This window comes from Setaria viridis, chromosome 9, assembly GCF_005286985.2.
Source record: "Setaria viridis chromosome 9, Setaria_viridis_v4.0, whole genome shotgun sequence".
In the NCBI taxonomy this organism is placed as follows: Eukaryota; Viridiplantae; Streptophyta; class Magnoliopsida; order Poales; family Poaceae; genus Setaria; species Setaria viridis.
The window spans coordinates 11,591,482-11,612,380 of record NC_048271.2 but is presented as its reverse complement, the minus strand read 5'-3'; the positions used below and the strand labels follow the sequence as shown (position 1 = coordinate 11,612,380).

At 40.0% G+C, this 20,899-nt stretch overlaps 2 protein-coding genes across 5 annotated transcripts; both read right to left on the bottom strand.

Annotated features, from left to right (window-relative positions):
• Positions 1-2,607: 2,607 nt before the first annotated feature.
• Positions 2,608-9,757, bottom strand: LOC117835064 (lysine-specific demethylase JMJ27). Of its 4 annotated transcripts, XM_034714418.2 has the most exons (12): positions 9,639-9,757; positions 8,598-8,662; positions 8,374-8,506; positions 8,217-8,283; positions 7,383-8,136; positions 6,329-6,658; positions 5,298-5,744; positions 5,142-5,214; positions 4,945-5,030; positions 4,711-4,833; positions 4,144-4,214; positions 2,608-3,034 (listed from the first exon to the last, which is right to left on the bottom strand). In XM_034714418.2, exons 2-12 carry the CDS (start codon positions 8,640-8,642, stop codon positions 2,968-2,970), a joined length of 2,196 nt encoding a protein of 731 aa, XP_034570309.1. In that variant the 5' UTR covers positions 8,643-8,662; positions 9,639-9,757; the 3' UTR covers positions 2,608-2,967. The 4 variants fall into 4 exon arrangements, with proteins under 4 accessions (XP_034570309.1, XP_072147226.1, XP_034570308.2 ...); XM_072291125.1 differs by lacking the exon at positions 9,639-9,757 and having other exon boundaries at positions 8,598-8,820; XM_034714417.2 differs by lacking the exon at positions 9,639-9,757 and having other exon boundaries at positions 4,711-4,830; positions 8,598-8,820.
• A 1,911-nt stretch (positions 9,758-11,668) lies between these two features.
• Positions 11,669-17,604, bottom strand: LOC117840248 (uncharacterized). Its single transcript, XM_034720726.2, has 3 exons — positions 17,324-17,604; positions 12,070-12,146; positions 11,669-11,937 (listed from the first exon to the last, which is right to left on the bottom strand). The coding sequence occupies exons 1-2, from the start codon at positions 17,497-17,499 to the stop codon at positions 12,071-12,073; spliced, it is 252 nt and encodes an 83-aa protein (XP_034576617.1). The 5' UTR covers positions 17,500-17,604; the 3' UTR covers positions 11,669-11,937; position 12,070.
• Positions 17,605-20,899: the final 3,295 nt, after the last annotated feature.

The following is a 20,899-nucleotide window of genomic DNA, read 5'->3' as shown; positions in this document are numbered from 1 at the left end:
AAGATTCTATAGGTTGTATAATATCTTTTTTTTACAATTAATACATGACATATTTCACAGTTTCTGCATGGATCATTCTCGTTGTACTACTTTTTGGAGGATCCAGTGCCAATCCAATTGCCCCTCACCAAAGTAATTTGGATGTCAAGCACAAGAGGCCACTACAGACATTCAGACCTTACAATGTTGCCCATAGTGGATCAAGTGGCCAAATACCAGAAGAAACAACAGCAGCCTATTTGGTAACTAAATCCTTGCTTTCTATGCTACTGACAGGTTGAAATTATCTACTAAGTGGTAAAATATGGCTCTTTATATTTTTAGAGACGCATGGAATTAAACCGCACTAGCAATATTAGTTAGAAGTTTACACTATCCAAATAAAACTGTAGTGATCTCGACAGTTTGGGGCTCATTCCAGAGTATTATACTACCGCAAACTCTAAGATACGCACTGGTTCTTGAAGAGGGCAATTGAAGAAGATGCAGACTTCATCGAGGCTGATATAGTTGCATCAAAGGATGGACATCTGATATGTTTTCATGATGTAACGTTGGATGCAACAACGGATATTGCGGACCATACAGAGTTTGCCTACAGGAAAAGAACCTATGAAGTTGAGAGAGTAAACATGACTGGATTTTTTGTTGGTACGTGAATACGATTATTTTTGTGATTTTTTTGCTGACATTTGTTCCTGTGAATATAGTCTAGTAACTTGTAGAGTCATGTTTGCTTCTAGTTAGGGCCACCAACCGATCTGGTCTCACGAGCACATGCTCTTGATCTTCAGGTCTGTGATCCTAGACCTGCAAATTTTACCCGTCGCATCGATACTAAAATCATGACACACACTGAAGGTGCATCCATACACTTTCAGAAACGAGAACAAATACCTGCACTTCAACTTCCATCACGATCCTTATGTTGAATATGAGTATTGGCTCAAGGAGATTGGTGTTGATGGGCTGTTCACCGATTTCCCCGGCTGCTTGCGCAACTACCAAGAATGCAGAATGCCATACCCAGGAAGGGAGAACATATAGGCCCCCTCTTGCTGGAGATGGCAAACATGCCCAAGGATGATTGTTATTGAGACTCGGTTTACCTAAGCCATATGATACCCCTTTTCAGTTATGTTATTATTTTCACCAGGGGAAAATGTGATCTATAATTCTTCACCACTCTGTGATTGTTACCCTAAAAGTGAAACGCTAAATAGTCAGTCACCTGCTCTTTAGCTCTTTATTCGGACTAAACGGTCAATTAAATGAGTTAAATGGACATTAAACGGATGATTAAACGGACATGGCTAGGTACTGTGTAGTGTTTACATGGTGTGTAAATGGACTAAACGGCCATGTAAGCAAACATTGGTATTTTTACACGTTTATATATTTTATTTGTCTAGATGTCCAATTCCAAACATAAAATGTAAGCATGCCAAACCTTACCATGCTTAGAGAAAGGTATATTATGTTTTTATCTGGAAACATACTTAAGTTCCATCATATAAGTGTATAAAAAATTCTAAGTAGACTTGAAAATGGAATACAATAGTGAATTATGTATTTTGTAGTGGTTGTATTTTTAGATGTTATACCTTTTGAAAAGTGGTTATTTGTATATGTGAATAAATTTACACGAAATAAACCGTACTCTTTTCATCTATGCTTGTTAAGAGTAGTCAATAACACATATAAAATACCCAATTAAAAGTGCAACGGTTACGAGAGGGAGCAAAAGGTTATGTCCTTGGAGAGATAAATAAGGATAAAGAAATTATTATATAGACGTGACACGATACATGCATGGCAGAATATTATCCGCGCGCATAGGTAAGCTCAGAAAATATTCTAATATTTTTCAGCACTTTAGGTATGGTGACTAAAAAAATCTTATTTTTTGTTAAAAATATTTTTTTTGCAAAACTGCAAAAAATAATATTGACAGGATAAAATACACCGGTGGTTCTTAAACTTGTCTTGCAGTGTTATTTTAGCCCATAAACTTTTAAAGTGATGCACTTTGCAAGTTTGTGACTTAAATATGCATTTTAGGACACTGTGGACTAAGTTTAAGTGCTGCCTATGAATTTTAGTCGTTGATATAGTGTATGTGACACAACAAACGTGATACATATCAAGACGGTATCATAAAATTCACCAAGTATGTAGACAAATAAAATGGCAGGACCCCAACGTTCTAGACTTCTAGTATAGAGCTGAAGTGAAGTGACAGAGAAAACGTTCTATGTGCGCGCGCGTGTGACGAGTATATCTTAGTAGCACATTACGCTCACAGGATAGTCGGAATACATCCAGAAATCAATAATCCTGTTTTCATCAACGAGAATAAGCAGACTGCTATACATGAAGAACAATTTGCTTGTATGCTGGCGGTTGTGGAATGAGTGGGATGCGCAAGTCTTCAATCAAATTGAAGCCACCATAATGCAACTGCTGCAGGAGATCATCGAGGAGTGAGGCCAATGGGTCCAGGACTGTGCCAAGAGACTTGCAGGTGTTGGATGGCCCTGCAGCACGGGGACCGTTGGAGCGACTAGTGCAAATCGACCAGTTGGTTCCCTGCTCGGCTGTTCCCCCTAACCACGGAAAGATACAGGTTTGCATGTATTTTGAAGTACATGGTCTGTTTTCCCATCATAGAAGATGCTACTATACAGAAATTTACAAAGCTTTGTCTTTGTTCTAGCAATTCCCAATGTTTGAATTGCACTAAAGTTCTTGCACCATCGCAGAGTTGACATGCTACGCATACAAACATAGCAACGAACAGGCCAGCTTACAAGTTATAGGAGGTTGTTGCCACACTATTTGCCAAAGCACTGGTTACATTACACCGCATAGAAGTTTGATCCCAATAGAAACGAAGGCACCACAAAATATCAGGTGAAATGGCATTTGGCAGCAAGATTCCAGCAGATACAGCATCTTCTGCTTATGCTACGGTTGACATTCCATTTCTGCAACTTCACTTGGGCGAAGTTCATCTTTAACTTCTTTCTTCGGGCTGCCAATTAACAGCAAAAGCTACTTAGTAAATATCTTTATAATATCCAGTTGCTTGTTGAAAATTAAATATACCATTTCATGCCAAAAAAGTGTTTGCATAAGTTATAAACTTAATCTACTTATCAAAACAAAAGGGCTTCAAAATCAGGAAATGAGGCATTGCGTGAAATTCAGAACCTGCGCGGCAAGAGCACCATGCAGCATAGAAGGCAGCAGCTGTTAGAATGATTTGAGAAGGTTGGTAGCCTAACTTTACATAGTAGAACAATTTCTTTTTTATTACCATATGTTTTCTTTTTACCTAAACTATTCTATAGAATTAAATTATAATTAGATCACAAAGAATTTTGATCTGCAGAATAATCAACAGAACTTAATTTCTTGTGATACATTCTCAAAAGAACCCTCAGTAGAGAAACCAATATAGTATTATATTTATGTTCAGATATATTTTTCTGATGTATCAGATGTATGTAATGTTGACAGCTATATTCTAAAACTGAAACATAGTGTTGCACCTACACAAGCATGGATAAAACCACACAACAATGCAGAACAGAACACGAAGTGTGCAAAATAAAGGTAATTTCATAACGTCTCTTAAACTCCCTACGGTCACAAATACTTGATGTTTTGACCAAAATCCGGTCAAACTTTTGGAACTTTGACTGTTGATAGTTTTCAAAATATTTAATTTTTTAAAATTAAATATATAGATTTGTCTCGAAAATTGCTTTCATACTTCTTAGATATTATCATACTTCTTAGATATTATAGCTATTAAAACTCAAAGACCAAAAAGTCACCTTCTAGGAAGGTGATCACTCTGGTGCAAGTTAAGCATTATGGGACAGAAACAAGAAGAAAAGCAAGCAAGCAAATCAGCAGCGCAGAAGCTAGAAAAAAAAGAACTAAAGAACTGAAAGCTTAAACAGCACATGTAAAAGTTTGTATCAAATGAGAGATGCTAGAAAGCGGTTGATACATGAGGCCTCAAAATGATCAGAGATAGACGATTACACATGCAATATTTGTGTAATCACAGCAGGAAGATAATCAGAAAGTGCAAGGAAATTGACACAATACAAAGAGATGCTGGAAACAAACCCATCCTTGCAGTCATACAGAGTGATATCCGCAATTGCTTTGCTGAGTGCATGAAGAGCTATCTTCTTAACCTGGTGATTCAAAATCATACGATGCACATATAATTCAGAATGTAGCATTGTATCTTAACAAGTCCAGTTAAATAAGAATGCTCAAACAGTAACAAGTCCAGTTCTAGAGTAAAACAAAATAGCAAAATTGATAATATGCCTTAATTTATATGTACTCCCTCTATTCCAAGATGCAAGATGTTTTAGTTTTGTCCTAAGTCAAATTTTTTCAACTTTGACCAAGTTCATAGGAAAAAAGTATTAACACCTACGTTTCCAAATAAATGCACTATCAAGACTCATGGTGGATTAATGAAATTAATTTGACGTTGTAGATGTTGGTGTAATTTTCAATACACTTGGTCAATGCTATGAGTTTGACTTAGGACAAAACTAAACGTTTTACATTTTGAAATGGAGGGAGTAATCATCTTAAGGATTGCCATATTGAGAAACAAAGAAATGACCTTGTATATACAAAGGGATAAAGAGAATATGAACAGAATGATAGGCAGACCTCTAGTTTGTCTTCATTGGCCCAATGCCCCTTGGGTAAAAGACGGAATTCATTTGTCAACCTGATGCACTGTCGCAAATTTTCCGGAGAAACGAAATCAAGTGCGACATTTATACATGACTGCTGAATAGCAAAAGAGTGTCACAGATAATAACGATTATTATGATTCCAAAAGTATGTCATTAGTAGCAATGAAAATTGGAAGCTGTTCCCACCAAATCCTTGTAATCATACCTTCAAATTTCTGACCTGGTGGGGACATCCTGCTGGGATAAGTACCGCCTCACCAAGCCTCTGTTCAAATGTCCAAGGCTCAATTCCTACATAAGCAGTGATAAAAACCAGGAAATAAGCACCAGGTCTTGTCACCAAAAACCTTCCCCGATTGAAAGAAAAGTTAAGTTCAAAAAACGTTAGTAACGTTAACTAACCATATTCTTCCTTAAGCTTGCGCTTGTGCTCATGTGTTAGATAAAAATACTGATCATGTATAGGATGAGTAACCTGCCAACATAAGATAGTTACACAACACATGAATTAGATTTTATATGGAGTGCCATGGAATATTAGTAGGTACAAATAGGCACCTGCTTCACTGGTTCATAATTGCAATGCCTAAACTCATCTGCATGCTTCATCAGATAATCATGCAGCTTTGTAACATCTTCCCGTCGGAAAATATCCCACAAGGCACCACCTTCTGTTTGGCTTCCCTCTACAGATGGGAGATCCTCATCTTCTGACTCAGTAGACACAGGAATATGTTCTATCTTATTTCCCTTGCCTTTTTTCTTCTCCCTTTTTCCTCTTGCAACAGAAGAATTACAGGCATGCTGTTTACTGTGTGTTTGACCAGTAAGTTGGGCAGACATTCCTTCTGTAGAATCAGTAGATGTTCTTGCAGCTAAATCTGCATGTGAAGATTGTAGGTATGCACTCGCTCCCTTGGTGGATAAGATCTCCTTCATTTTCTTTACTGCAGTAATTCTTTTTGATTTGAGCTTTATTTCATCAGTATGTGTGAGGATATAGACCTGTTCAATGAGTACAAATCAGAAAGTAGAAAATCACTCAGAAAACTTAACAAAAACAAAAGGATAAGTAAAGAAAGGCTCACCTATGAGAATAATAAAATCAGGAACATTAAGAAATGGCAGTATGTGGCAATTTCTGGACCTTTCTTGATTTATAGTCCAAACCATGGTCAACCGTCATCAACATCTACTATAACTAGCATTAAGCATTTGGCAAAAAGAGGTGCAGCTTTTGGCACCAAAAACTAGCATATCTGATCTATAAGTTCAATCAATGTTAAACATGGTAAAACCAAGAAAACAATAAACATGCTAAATAACTTCAAGTTCTTTGTTTTTGTAGTATTTTTAAGACAACTGAAAAATCAAAATTGTAGATAAGTCCCAAGACACAACAATGGCATATAGAATGGCATCAACGGTTTTTACTTCCCATCACTAGAATGTGGACGTATATACTATATCAAAGTTTGAAGACCAGATAACTACAGTTATTTTGGATTCTAATGGACAACATGCCCAATTGCCCATCAGCAACATCATCTTATAAACAGGATAAAGCACAATAATAACTATTTAGTTACCGCATCAGACATGTTGCAGTGAATCTTGGTAACAGAATCACCAATTTCCAACTCTTGGGTGACTCCATAAGCAATATAAACCTTCGGACCAAGATCTGGTTTTGCAAAATCTTTGGGAACCTTCACAGCCAGATTAAGAGGACCAGATTTTGGATCTGTATAGGCACGTAATGGCAACGCAGAAATAAACTCTGTACTATGCCGTGGCAGTCGCTCCTCAAAGGAACTATGTGGTGGCCAATCTTTAAGCTTAAGTAGCAGAGGCAAATCCGCGGGGCCAACAAGCCCACGAGAATAGCCCGTAAAAAACATGCGCATATTCACATCAACCTGCATTTGGAGTACAGGTAAGCAACATTGATGGTAAAGAGAAATGATTTGTTAGGTAAGTGCAATATAGGACAGATATTTTAAAGAATGGTAATCGGACATCTTATGGGTCTACAAGGCCCTAAAAACTAAACATGGTAAAACAAGAACAAAGTATGTACAGCAATCCACACAAGACCAAACTGATATAAGCAGGAACTTGGGCTAGCTGCATTTCAAGCTCTAGTAGGCAAATTAACCGAACAAATATTATGCGGATTACAAGACATGGTACTTTTTGAAAGGAAAAAAAGATATTCCAGAACTCAGATAGAAGAGATCCACACAGCCAACGACTTTACAAATCATTTTATGCATGTAGTAATCCACATTCTTTAGCAAGTATTGAGAACTCGGATAGAAGAGATCCACACAGTCAAGACTTTACAAGTCATTTTATGCATGTAGTCCTCATTCCTAAGAATCAGTTTATCAGTTTTGGTTCATAATACTGCCAAAACTGAGACAAATTAATTGACCACATATTATGCAGATTACAAGACGAAGACAGTACTTATTAAAAAGGATACTCCAGAACTCGGATAGAAGATATCCACACAGTCAACGACTTTACAAGTTATTTTATGCATGTAGTAATCCTCATTCCTTAGCATCATCTTATCAGTTTTGATTTATACCAATGCTAAAACGTTAAAAACAAACAATTGATAATAACATCACCAACCTCACACCACGTCAGGCATTCAAGAGCAATAACTGAGAGTCGCTCATCTTTGTTCTTGTCTCTTATTTCACGTAATGCACGCCACATAACCATTGGTTCCCAGCTCAACCCAGAAGCCAATGCAAGTGAATCGCGAACAATAACAGGCTGCCCCTTCAACCAGTGCTCCTGGAAATGATCCAGACTTTCATTCTGAACATCTCTAGCAGTTGGACAATATATGTAGTTATCACAGGAATTATGTCTGCGAGATGCTTTTCGTGATGTTTCATCGTTCATGTAACCAGATTCTGCAAAGCAGGAACATTTTGAACCCTCAGACTCCAGCTGTGTTCCATTGTTGACCACGGAATTGGATTTCTCTAGTAAGTCAGCAATAAATTTCTCTTCGAGCAAACACTTAAGTTCAAGAAGTGAACTACCACAACCACCAAATGCATTTGGAGGACAAGGTATGCTTCCATTGCTATTTGCCCTCCACCTAGGAGTGTTATCCTCAGGTGGAACTGCACTACCTATCAAAATGGCATACTGTCCATCTGAAGGTCCTTGACTTGCAACTTTATCATGACTACTTCTCTGTTGCCAATCTTCCTTGCCTCCATCATAAGTGAGATTTGTAACTTTGTCACTTTTAACACCACCACCAGGAGCATGGCCTCCACGAAGCTCCCGGCAGCAGCTGAGGCAGAGATCATAGAAACATTTGTTGCAGCTTCTGTGGAAATCAGCAATAGATGTCCTGCAGTTGTTGCTGTTACAAGAAATAGCAATGAATTAGACATTTCAAGAAACAAACAACTTGCATGCGAATGTAAGTAAAACCAAACCAACCAGTATGTCCGTTCGTTGCGCCAACATGTAGCTAGAGTAACCTTAACGCTGCATGCGTCAATCCCTGCTATTAGGAGCAGCACAAACTTATGGAGTAACAAATAAGAAGCATCTATGCTCTAAATCCATACATAAAATGGCATTGCAGTAATAATACCTTGAATCGAGGCCTCAATCCTCTTCTCTAGCACCTGATCTTGGTGAAATTCTTTCAACCAAGGGAGCAGAAAGTGCACAATACGCAGGGAAAATTTAACTTTATCATCTGTAGATACATCCCAGTTGTCAACCTGTAGAACAGGAAATGTGAGAGTATCAAACACATTGGGGCCAGTTAATGAAATACAAATGGAACAAAAAAAAAAGGCACACAAGCCTTACAATTGCAAATATTTCGACAAGATGGGCAACATTTCTCAAAATCATATTCTGATAAATGTGGGTACCTGTTTCGATCATGTCAATAACACGAGCAGTGAACAATTCAATAGCAAAAACGTAAAATGCACAAACTCAGTAACAAGAAGAAAGATAATGTAAAATATGAGGCCAGACAAGAGTTATAGCTCAACAAGGCAAATAAATATAATGTCAGGTTATCAAACATGAATGCTACAAGGGCCAAAGCAGCGTCTGATGCACTTCACACAGTATCTCCTCTTATAAAGCGTGCAGCCCTGGCACCGTACAACTCTTCCACTGTCGTTCCTCTGGCACTGATGGCACATGTTTGACTCTCCAGTCCGTTTTGCCTTCTGCAAATTCCAGCAGGCAAAGTACAGCATACATGCACATATAGGAAATCTAAAGGTTATAGTTGGGAGCAACTGAGCAATTATCCCAAAATGTAAACCATTTCTGAGACATTGCACTTTATCTGTAACCTAAGGAATTGCATACACGATGTGCACATTACTCATTTTACTTCCTAATTAAGTACCGTGTGCTAGGGCCTACCGTGTGCATAGCAGTAGGATGGGTAAAAAAAATGTGACACAGCTCACGAGCATGCGCCCCCAAATGCAGGTATACAATGGAATCAAACCAAGATTAATAGTAAATCAAATATATAAGTGCAAACCCAGTGGAAGCACCAGGTAGAGGTTGGGAACAATCCGACGAAATCCCGAATGGATCGTCCTCTGCACTGCAGATCCGCGACCATGATAATCAAACTATTGTAGTGGCCAGTGGGGTAAAATGATAAAAGCTGGTGAGAAACACCAAGCAACCCGAAGGTCCCCCACCCCTCTTGTTAAAAAGGAATTAAAATAGGATCAATGGGGATCAATCCATCTCCCACTGTTGCAAGCAACGCACGCGACGAAGCCATTAAAGTGAAGCAGGAGCTGACTCGCGCCGTCGCGTGGGCACGGGGAAGGTGAAGCCACGAAGAAGGCTTACGCTCTCCCGCTTAATTACCTTGGCGGAGTCGCCAACCGGGGCCTTCCGCTTGGACATCCCTCCGGCGAGGTCCATGCGGCGAGGGAACCTGGCCGGAATCGGAACGGACGCCGCCTTGTCAGGCGGGGGAACTAGAGGGAACTAGGGAAGGAGGGAGACGGGTGGGCATTTATATACAGGTTAGTGGTGGGACCCAGGAGTCATTGACGGATTTGGGTGGGGGTAACGTTGGGGTTCGCGGGTGTTGTGAGTGGGGCCCGGTGTCAGCGACGTGGCTAGATGACGTTGTTTTTGGTTTCGCGGCTTGTGCGCAGGTGCGTTTCAAATTTTGAACGCGCCCGGTAAAAAGGTGGCTGCAGCACGAGTAGGACTGGTACTCCTACGATAGAGTGTAGCAGCGTTCCAGCTTGTTTGCTAACGAGATTTAAGAAACATAGAATTATACTTTCATTAGACTTTTTGCCAGATTTTTCAACAGCGGCGGACCCAGCGGAAAGACGGAGCCTGGGCAAGGCGTAAGACAGCTTTAACCCAGTCTCTAGCAGAAGAGCGAAAGAGAGTTACGACCATGAATGACTACTTGTAGGCTCTTGCAGCTGCTCCATCGGAGCATGGGCATGTGCCCAGGGTGACCGGGACTTGGATCCGCCGCTGCTTTTCAACTGACTTTGTCGATGTTTTTAATAAAATGGGGCAATGGATCTATAAAGAACAGGTAGATGGACCAAGTCTATCATTGTTGACTTCCATATCATACTCGCTCCAGTTTTTTTACATGTCACATTATATTTGTTCTAGATCGAACCTTGACCAAATTTATAGAAAAATATAATAACATCTACAATATCAAATTTGTTTCATTGAATTCATCATAGAATATATTTTGATAGTGCATATATTTAGTAGCATAGATGTTGTTATATTTTTTTATAAATTTAATTAAAATTAGACAAATTTGACTTAGGACAAATTTAATGTGGTATGTAAAAAACCAAAGGGAGTAATGAAGATTAAGAGGTCGAAGACTTCCAGTGCAAAGGAAATGAGTAACTAAATACGAGTGAAAGTGAACCACCCATTAACTTATTCAGGAGGAAGGGAAAATAATTACGAACACCCTATGCTTTTGTCATTCCATTCATTTAGCAATTCTTTTTTTCTACACTGTTAATCTAAAACCGTTGTTTTGAAATACAATGGATCATGTTCTATGTTGGACAAAGTTTACAAAGAATAGTGTTAGCATATAAATTGTGAAAATATATCTCGTAAGATCTAATTATGCTTATTTGAATCGTATAGATAATATTATTCTTTTTTTAATATAAACTTGTCAAACATAGAATAGTTTGACTTAGGGCAAACTTGCAATTTCTTATATTTCAGGATGGATGGAGTCCATGATATATCATGTTATTCTTATAAGCTAATTAGTAATTACGGAGTATATAGGTTATTAATCTTTAATGAGGACGGGTCATGCTGAAGTAGAGTAATCGTTAGTGCCTTAAGTGGCATCCTAAGGAAAGAATGCATCAGAGAGACCATTAAGACAAGGGCTCGATCACCTCGTATGCAAATTCAGTTGCCCCTTCATGTTATTGTTACCAATTCATTTCAGCTCATAATAGCATGGAAATGAAGGTAAATGATGCTTTATAGAATTATCTGAGGTAGTGGAGCCAGCCAGAGGATCAACGGAGCATGTTGTATCTGGTTACGCCATTGCAGTAGTAATGACCAGTTCAGCACTTTTCTCTGGCTCCCAGTGAGCAGAAGCGATCAAAGATCACCAATGGTATCATTTCTTGTTTGCACTTTTGCTCTTCCTTTACAGGATGTTCTTCTGTGAGACCGTGTGTTCAGTAAAGCTAAATGGATACCCAATGTCTTGCTCAGGTTCCTTCTGGGCAGATGGATACCCAGAGGACCCGTCTTGGCGAAAATGCAACACCCAGCTCTACTACAGCCTGTAAGGTCAACGGTTTGGAGTACACAACATAGCATGGAAATATAACCAACGCAGCAGATATAGATGACATGTCGCATGGTCAAAAGATCACAAAGATTTGAAGGATAGGCAAATCATTCTGCACGCCATTTGAGGATTTGAGCTGGAGTAAACACCACAGTGGGGGGGGGGGGGGGGGGGGGGGGGGGGGGGTCAGTTTAACACAATACATTCGTTTTGACAGGAAGTTCTAACACTAGGCAGGAAAACCAAAGTTGGTCGCTCTGAAACTTTCTGCACCACAATTGATGACTTGAGACAAGCTCATCCAACCGGCCGAGAAGCTGGGAAGTACAATGAGCATAGCTGTAGCGCACAAGAAGAAACAGTAAATAAGTTAAAAACACGACAAGGTAGCCTATTCATCCAATGTTTGACTGCAAAGACTGAGCAGGTGACAAATATCATAAGCTAATACAGGAAGAGAGATCGACTCACCTTAAGCTTGTTGTTGCTTCTTCTCGAGGATTTTCTTCCAGCGCTTTTGATCAAGCATCATTGTCATGTTTTGCCAACTACGATTAATGGTACCATATGTAAATCAACTTGTATAAGGCAAGGAAAACAACGGAAAACAATAAAAAGGATTTCAAACACAGACATAACATTGAAAGATTCTATAAGAAAATATGCCATTCATTCACAATGGGAAAAACAATTCATGTATCTTAGATGCTAATGGATAACAGCTACAATAAAGAATGACAAGAGACTACGAGATGCTCTATTATGCAGGCTAAAAATAACAAATGAGTCCCGACACCTTAGATGCAGAGCATTTCAAGCTAAAATTTGATGAGTACCACAAAACTCAAAAGCATTAGACTGAAACCCAAGAAAAGATAAACATACATGGCAGCTCAGTGACAAAAGATTCTGTAAAACCATGAAAACTTTAAAGATAAAACCTAGTGAAAATTAACTTGTACCAAAATTATGAGAATCAATTTTTAAAATTTTTCCCATGTAAGCACCTAAAGTTTAATATGGTAGTTCTAGTGGTTAATCTGCTACTATTCTGGCTTTCATTTAAACAATAAATGCTAGAATGGCCTATCAGAGGAGTAACAATGTCCAACATATTATCCGCATGTGGGCTTCAAAAATGTTTGTGCATCATAGCTGTTTACATTTATATATGGTTGAACAGCAGTGCCAAGAACCTAATACCATACATGGACCAAATCATGATCCAAAAAAGGAATGGTTGCAGCCCCACACTTCGGTAATTTCAATTGAGGCTGCTAACGAGAATCATGATCAAGTGTGCAATTAACCAATAGTAAAACTATTATGAGTGATTTTGCATTATACTGACCTCAGTTTTCAAATCAACATGTGACTGACACGAGAACATATCTACTCCAGTTATAACTGGAAGACATTTTTGCTTCAGGTGCACTAGTAAGGAGGAAACTAAAAACAGTCTGGTCTCTTCATTTCTTCCTAAACTTTTAGGATCATTCTTTAAGAGCCTAAACCTCTAGGAGCTTGTACGTGAAGCTAGGCTCCTAAACCTCTAGGATGTGATTCAGCAAGATCCAGCCCACCACCGCTTCCACATAGGCATCAAACGGGAGCATTTGCTAAAGGAGTGGTGGTCCCACAAAGTACTACACCTCGCAAAGTGTAATACCCACACGAACCATTGGAATCAATTTCCACAAAAGTGGACATCCCACAAAGTACAATGCGTAATGAAACCCCAAATGGTTCAGTAGAGAAGAAGGGGGGGTGGGGTGGGGGTTAGGGTTGGGGGGATTAAAGGTGTGGTTTTACATGAGGGTTTGGTAATGCTTCCGTTCTGACAGTAGGTAGCGGACAGTAGGTGGTGGGGTATGTCTTGATCCACTCCGAGTCATCATTAAGTGCAGGATTTGGGACTATTTTAATTTTGTTTTGCTGGATCTAAGGAAAACTACATTCTGTTAACCTCTTTGTCAAAAAACTGGTGGTGGTTTTGGGTTATATTATATGGGTAAATCATTGGAATCAATTTCCACGAAAGTGGACATCCCACAAAGTACAATGCATACCACAGATGGTTCAGTAGAGAAGAAGGGGGGTAGGGGGGGGGGGTGTTAGGGGTGGGGGATTAAAGGTGTGGTTTTAAATGAGGGTTTGGTACGGCTGCTGTTCAACAGTAGGTAGCAGATGGTGGGTGGTGGGGGGTATGTCTTGATCCACTCCAAGTCATCCTTAAGTGCAGGATTTGGGACTATTTTGATTTTTTTTTGCTGGATCTAAGGAAAGCTACATTCTGTTAATCTCTTTGTCAAAAAAAAATTTCTCGAACTACGTAGGAGAGCTGCGTGTTCATTAAGGTAGAGTTGCTCCATTACAGACGCGCCACAATCTAAAGAAAGACCGACCAGACCTCCAGAGCTTATGCTCCCAGAGTCAGCGACCTGGCCAGGAGCTCCTGAAGCTTAGAAGCACCTGCCATACACCAAAAACTAATCTCTGTGTCAAAAAATTGGTGGTGGTTTTGGGTTATATGGGGCAGGGGTGAACCTAGTGTTGCATAAGAGCCTCATGAAAACACCTCACTGGCTCCCCTTTGACATTCACTAGGATTTGTGGGCCTGTGGTGCATTTCCACCATGCTGCAGGAAGGGAAAGCCCTATCACCCTTTCTTTGAGTTCCTAGGGCAGGGTGACCCCAAGGGAACCACCAGCACGAGCTGGACACACCCTACCAATGGAAGAAGGGGGTGAGATGTGAGTGAGGAAGGGAAGGGGCATGACAAGAAGACAGGCACTAGCAAGGTCAACTGAATAAGAATTATAGTGTTACTTCAAGAGTAAGGAAGGAATAGTAAAAAAACCAAGAAGGTCATGGATTTCAGAATCTAGTAAATATAAACTGTTTAACTGGGCTATTTGGATGCTACACAAGAAAATGGCACAAGATTTAAGAAACAGAATTGTTGGGGCAGTTCCACAAGATCGGTTCTAATTAGGGTGTGTTTGGTTGGAGAGCGGGGTAGGATGAATCCAGAATTTAGGGATGGGATGGTTCCATACCGTGTTTGGTTTGAAGGATGCAACAATTACATTTTTGTGTTTGGTTGGAGGGATAAGGATGAAATGCCTTGTGTTCCGTTAACCCCATTACCAGTGGGTCCCGCCAGTCAGCCACCATCAAATCTCCTCCCCTCCACTCTCTCACTTTCTCTCCCCTCCCCGACGCGCAGCTACCCGCCGCAGCCCGTCGCCCCACTCCCTGCTGCCGCAGCCTGCGAGGCCCGTCTGATGTAGCCGCTGCCAGCGAGATGTCGTGGCTCATCGTCGTCCTCCACCCGCACCGCCAGCAACTCGTTGTCATCCTCTGCAGGGGCCGCCCACAGCTCATCACCATCCTCCACTCGCAAGCATCCACCCGCTGCCCGCAACTCCTGACCTTCTGCCACTCAGAAGCCACCACCCCTCCACCGCTGCTGCAGCCGCCCCACAGCCACCCACTGTTGAGCCCGCGCTCCGCTCAGCGTGCAGCCTTCCTCCCCACCACCCAGTTGCTTGCCATGTGAGAGGGAGGGAGGGAGGGAAAGTCGAACAGTGAGAGACGCCGTCCAAATGGGACGGCCATGTTCAGCAAAAAAATTGGGATGGAGTGGTGCAGCATATTTGGGGAATATTCCTCATGGGGATGTGGCTCATCCCTTGTATTCATCAATCAAACACCATGAAAATTGTTCCTTCCCAGGTGATACTCCCCCAACCAGCCACATCCTTAGATAAGCAATAACTATGGAATGTAGGCTTGAAAAGCCAAAAGGAGGTTCTTAACCTAGAAGACAGCCAAGAAGAAATGTATAAAAAGACACATAGGCTACTTGGCCATGCTTTATAATCAACATGATGACACCTCAAGAAAGGTAAACCATATAAGTAAGAGCCTCAAAGTCAGATGAAATGTAAATATGCATTGATCAAGTTTTTCATGCCTTTTCTATGGCTCAAGACAATAATACAACCATCCTATGTGCTAACAGTTCCATCACAGGAAAGATATACCTCATATATTATTTATTTCGTTGGAACTGCAAAGTTGTGCTTACGTAGTTAGACAAATAAATAGAAAGCCATAGAAATTTTATGTAGGAGAATACTACCTAAAAAGAATCTCTAAAGTTGAATGGAAACAAAACAACACATGCCAAAAACAAGCTGATGTAAATAAAATATTTCAAGTTCAAGAGACAGTCTCTCATCATCCCCATTTATATTTTTCAAGACATAAAAGAATGTTGAAATCGGATTCAAACTTTACCTACATAATTTGGTATTGTGCAAACAAAATGGTGGCGTATGGTTACCACGTATTGTTCAATGCATTTTAGTTGGGATTTGAAAATGCGTGGTGAGTATGCCCTGCATCTACCGAAAGATTTTCAGGATTATTTTGAACTTTGGGAGGGTGTTGAACAAGATAGACCACCATATTCATACCAATCGCAGGAATCAAAAGCAAACAAGAAAAAACAGTGTTATATCTTTTTGTTGTCTCAACTATTGAATAAATTTCTGTAGCAGCTTGATGAAAATTATGTAGCAGGGCTTCATAATGTATACCTCAAGGTTCATAAAACAAAACAAATTCAGTGCTTAATATGCACAATTGCACATATACATCTAAAGTATTGGACCCGGTTTTCTTCCTTTACCAGCATAGCCTTGCTCAGTTTTCAAAAAAAAAAAGCATAGCCTTGCTCTGTCACTTCAACGTTGGTACTTTCCTTTACCGTACATATTTAATTTGGCACAAATTGACAATCAGGCCCAACCCAATAGTCTTTCCCCCAAAAAAATAGAGTTCAGTAGCATAGGCAAACCACAGCACACCCATCAGAATTATGCACCTTCAAACTCAGCAAATCTGCATGTTTGGTACCAGAAAAGGACTGAGGATCAACATTTACTAAGTCTAGTTCCAATGCCATTGCATAAACTAGCACAAAATTAGGCTGTGCTGTGCATGCACCGAATTTATTTGATATTCACCGAAAAATGTGAGTATGCATAAACAGGAATTCCTGACACACTACAATCGCTAGGGAGAGTGTATCAAATTGATACGCCATGTTGTTACCTTATCTTTGCATGATCACAAAGTAGTGGACTATTTGGTCGTTACACAAGATTAGGATATAAATCATTAATTGTTGTGTATCTAGTCTGGGTTCAAGAATTTTCAGCAATGTCAAGTTGTTAGAATCGGAAAGGTTTAATCATAGAGTATCAAAAAGGCTCCGTATTAATGAATTATGGACTGGCCCATTAGAACATCTCCAATGGATATGTCTCTTGATCTTATTGTAAACGAACAGCAGTTCAGAGTCAGAGTGTGTCAAAATAAGAAATTTCCAAATCCAAAAATAATGGGCTCAAGAGATATCTAGTGGTCAGATTGATATTATACTAAATTCACAGAACCTTCCCCCGAGTCTGGAATGCAATTGCACAGCTACTTCAAGAACACAAGCATCTAACCAAGATTCGGCTCAACAGATCACATAAAATCCCCCAAACACGTAGGACGAGACCCAAACAAATCAATCTAGAGACACATTGCAATCCATGGAATAAACATGATCTCGGGCTCCGCAGCAATCAGGTCATAGGAACACAATTGGTACAAATATCAGCGCGAGCGAGAGATAAAGGAAGAGAGAGGAGGCGGGGGGCTCACGTGGCGGGGAGGGACTTGATGTTGGAGGCGAGCGCGGAGGCGTGGTGGTGGACGCAGGCGGCGGCGCCGAGGGCGAAGGCGCCGGTCCAGGTGGAGACGAGCCGCTGCGGGTCGGAGTGCGGGACCCCTGAGTCGCCCCTGTACGCCCGCGCCCAGTAGTCGTCGAACTCGCCCATCCTCCTCCGCTTTCCCTCGAACCGAACCTTCTCCTTCCCCTGCGGCGGCGGCGGCGAACGCTCCGGGACGAAATAGATGGATGGGGATGGGGTTTTTCAGGGGAAGGGAAGAACGGATATACGGAACTGGGGCCGCCAGGGTGCCTGGAATGTTGGTGGACCTAGTCTAGGGAATAGGGCCGATGAACCAATGTTGTTGAGATTTGTGCTGGGACTCAGGGAGAGGACGATTGGATGGTGTTTACATGGATTTTTTTTTACTTCGTTTTACAAGGGCTGGTGTTTAGGCTTAAGAAAAATGTTATTGCAAGGAGAGGTGATAGGAAATAAATAAGACACCCAACAACTTTTTTGTGGTGTTTATTTCCTTGAGTTTTTGAGAGATGGAGTTTGGTGTGGAACCATGCATAGAGTAGGCAAAAGAAAAAATGATGCAATGGTGCGCATGATATATACTCCCTCCATTTTTATTTATAAGGCGCACACGCATATCAAGATTCAAACTTTGCAATCTTTGATCAATACTTTGATTATTAATTTTTTATTTTAATAATATAAATTTTATATGGTTGGATTCGTAATCAATGATTATAAGTTTATAATCATAAACAATATAATATAAGATAAATGAATGGTCAAAATGTTATTTAGAAGATCGTGCCAAGTCATATCATGTCTTATAAAAATAGATGGAGGGAGTAGAAACATAAATTAAAGGGTTTTTTTTTGCTAAGGGGAGGTGCGGGAATTTAAAGGTAAATATGATATTTTAATTGCTCTTGTTGGCTAAGGTAACCATTCCTTTCTTTTGTTTTCTCTTAGCTGGTTATTCACTAGTGATTAGGTGGCAAGGCTATGCGACCATAGTGCATTTGCTTTGGATGTGTTTTTTTAGTTGTATTTAGTTAATTATTAAGATGATATCACTTTTATAGGCTTTGTTTCAAAAGATCACATTAAAAGTTTAGCATTAACTCCATTATCCACTAGCATAAAAACTTTAATGCGATAACACCTTCATAGAGTAACTATATATGTAATGCATGTAGGGTTATTTGACCACATATTCTATTATTAGCACGAGTATTTTTACACACTTATATTTTTATTTATGTAGATGTCCAATTCCAAACATAAAATGTAAGCAGGGCCAATCTTACCATGCTTAAAGAAATGTATATTATGTTCAGAGAACATACTTAACGTCCACTGTATAACCGCACAAAATTTCTAGCCAGACTTAAAAAAGGAATACAATAGTGTTTCTACAATTATGTCTTTACAAATGGTTGTGTTTTTAGATGTCATACATTTTGACAAGTGGTTTAGTTGCATATGTAAATAAATTTACATGAAATAAACCGTACTCTTTTCATCTATATGCTTATTAAGAGTAATCAATAATACATATATGATACCCATTAAAAGTGCAATGGTTAAGGGGGAACTCGTAAATCTTATATAGAGATGCCACATTATACATGCATTGTGGAATATATCCACATAAGCATGATAGGTATTTTTTCTCATGAAACATTCTAGTGTTTTTCGGCGGGTATCATGGCTAAAAAATCATATTGTTTTCTAAAAATAATATTGATAGAGCAAAATACACTGGTAGTCCTTAAACTTATCTCATGGTGTTATTTTTGGCACATAAACTTTTAAAATGGTGCACTTAGCAAGTTTAGAGTAAAACATGCATGTTGACCGTGTTATTTTTGTGAGCATAAGTTGCAACTTAATAAATTAAGCAAATACTACGTACATACATGTCATTTAGAAAACAATATTGGCTATATGATGTTCAACATAAGATTGTTTGTTGGTGAAATGTCCTCTTTAACCATGAGAGGTGGCTTGTTATGTTATTTTGTCCTCATGTGGATTTGTGATACGAGCACCATGTCAACGCAAAACAAGAGATTCAACTTCCAAACACTAGATTCTCCGAGCTTATTTGAAAATTTGGCTAAATTAGCCTATTTCTCATCGGAATCGTCTCCCAAAGGCCCAATCGATCGAGTTTCTCTTCCACAAATATTGGGCAAATTTGCTGCTTACATTGTTCAAGTAACTGCTCCTGTGGATTGTTCCTTTAATTGGTTGTTGGGTTGTAGTCTTTACAATGGGACTACAGTACTGCCAGGCGCTATTCACCTAGATACATAACATCCTTTTCCTACTGAAACCATACTAGTAGCACAAATACCCGGATAACCTAGTGCAATGAACTGTTAATTGTATACTTTGCCTAAAATACATACCCGTTCTGAGAGTAAACAATTGGTTCTAGGGCCAGGAACCTTTGCTAGCTGGAATGGTAGTGACATTGTAGTTTCATTTTGTAATAATTAGTGCATGTTTCTGTCATCCGTTCTCTAATTAGACGGGGTCAACCTGCAGAAATAAAAATAGTTTATTTATCTTGTTCTCTGCGTAGAAGAATTAAACAAATGTTCCATGAAATTAAACAAGCTGATGTATTAGTAAGTATGGAGTACATTAAAGAATTAGAATTTTTACCTGCAAGATGTCTCTCGTTAATTGTATAGGAACTATCTTGGCATGCAAGTATTGGTGGATCTCTATACAAAGTATGAACTTAAAACTATATATTTGTATAAATGGGTACAAATTATACTGCCTGTTTTTGCGTTGAAAAGGGAAGGGTGATCCTTAGAGGAGGGCAGAGTTGATGTCAAATGAAGCAATGGAGAAACTGCAACTCGGTGGTAGTGTTATTTCTGCTTGTGTCCAATGTTAAGTATATCAAGGCCCATATGGCTCATGAGGACTCTATATATCCATCTCTCCTAGTGGGATAGATTGTAGACTCTAAAACCCTCAAGATTAGTAGCATGGAATCAGAGCATGGTTTAGGGTTAGGATTAGGTCTAATCTAATCCACCCGAGATCCATTTTTTTCCATCATCGTCATCATCATCCTGCGCTCCCAACATTCATCCGCTGCCAACGCACGTGACGCCCGTCACGCTGCCTCTCCGCCACCCGTCACGCCGCCTGTCTCGGCTCGTCCCTGCCGCCCGTAACGGCTCCTCACAGCCGCCGTCGTGGCTCCTCTGCACCGCCTCTCGTGCGTCGCCCTCGACTTGTCTAGTTGCGCCGTGTGTCATCTTCCGCATGTCTGTCCACTGTGTGCCACCCGATCCGCTCGTCGCGGATTCGATCTTCACTCTGCACAGTGGTACTCCGCTGTGGTGACTTCCTCTGCACAGTGGTACTTTGTTGATTCTACTCTCGAGTGATATCTGTTCCTTTGCTTTTCTCTATTGTTGGTCATATCCTAGAGGTTTTCAACATGTCATAGATAAATGCAATTGTTGTCAGTATCACTCTAGATGGTCACAATTATCCTAAGTGGGCTTTCTGTGTAGAA

Excerpts from the sequence above, each read along its gene's own strand:
- LOC117835064 (XM_072291125.1), bottom strand. The coding sequence starts at position 8,675 with ATGATCGAAACAGGTACCCACATTTATCAGAATATGATTTTGAGAAAT. Across the intron at positions 5,745-6,328 it reads ACTGCAACATGTCTGATGCG|GTCTATATCCTCACACATAC; the intron begins GTAACTAAATAG and ends CTCATTGAACAG. Across the intron at positions 5,031-5,141 it reads CAAGCTTAAGGAAGAATATG|GAATTGAGCCTTGGACATTT; the intron begins GTTAGTTAACGT and ends CTGCTTATGTAG.
- LOC117840248 (XM_034720726.2), bottom strand. The coding sequence starts at position 17,499 with ATGGGCGAGTTCGACGACTACTGGGCGCGGGCGTACAGGGGCGACTCA. Across the intron at positions 12,147-17,323 it reads ATCAAGTCCCTCCCCGCCAC|TTGGCAAAACATGACAATGA; the intron begins GTGAGCCCCCCG and ends CATTAATCGTAG.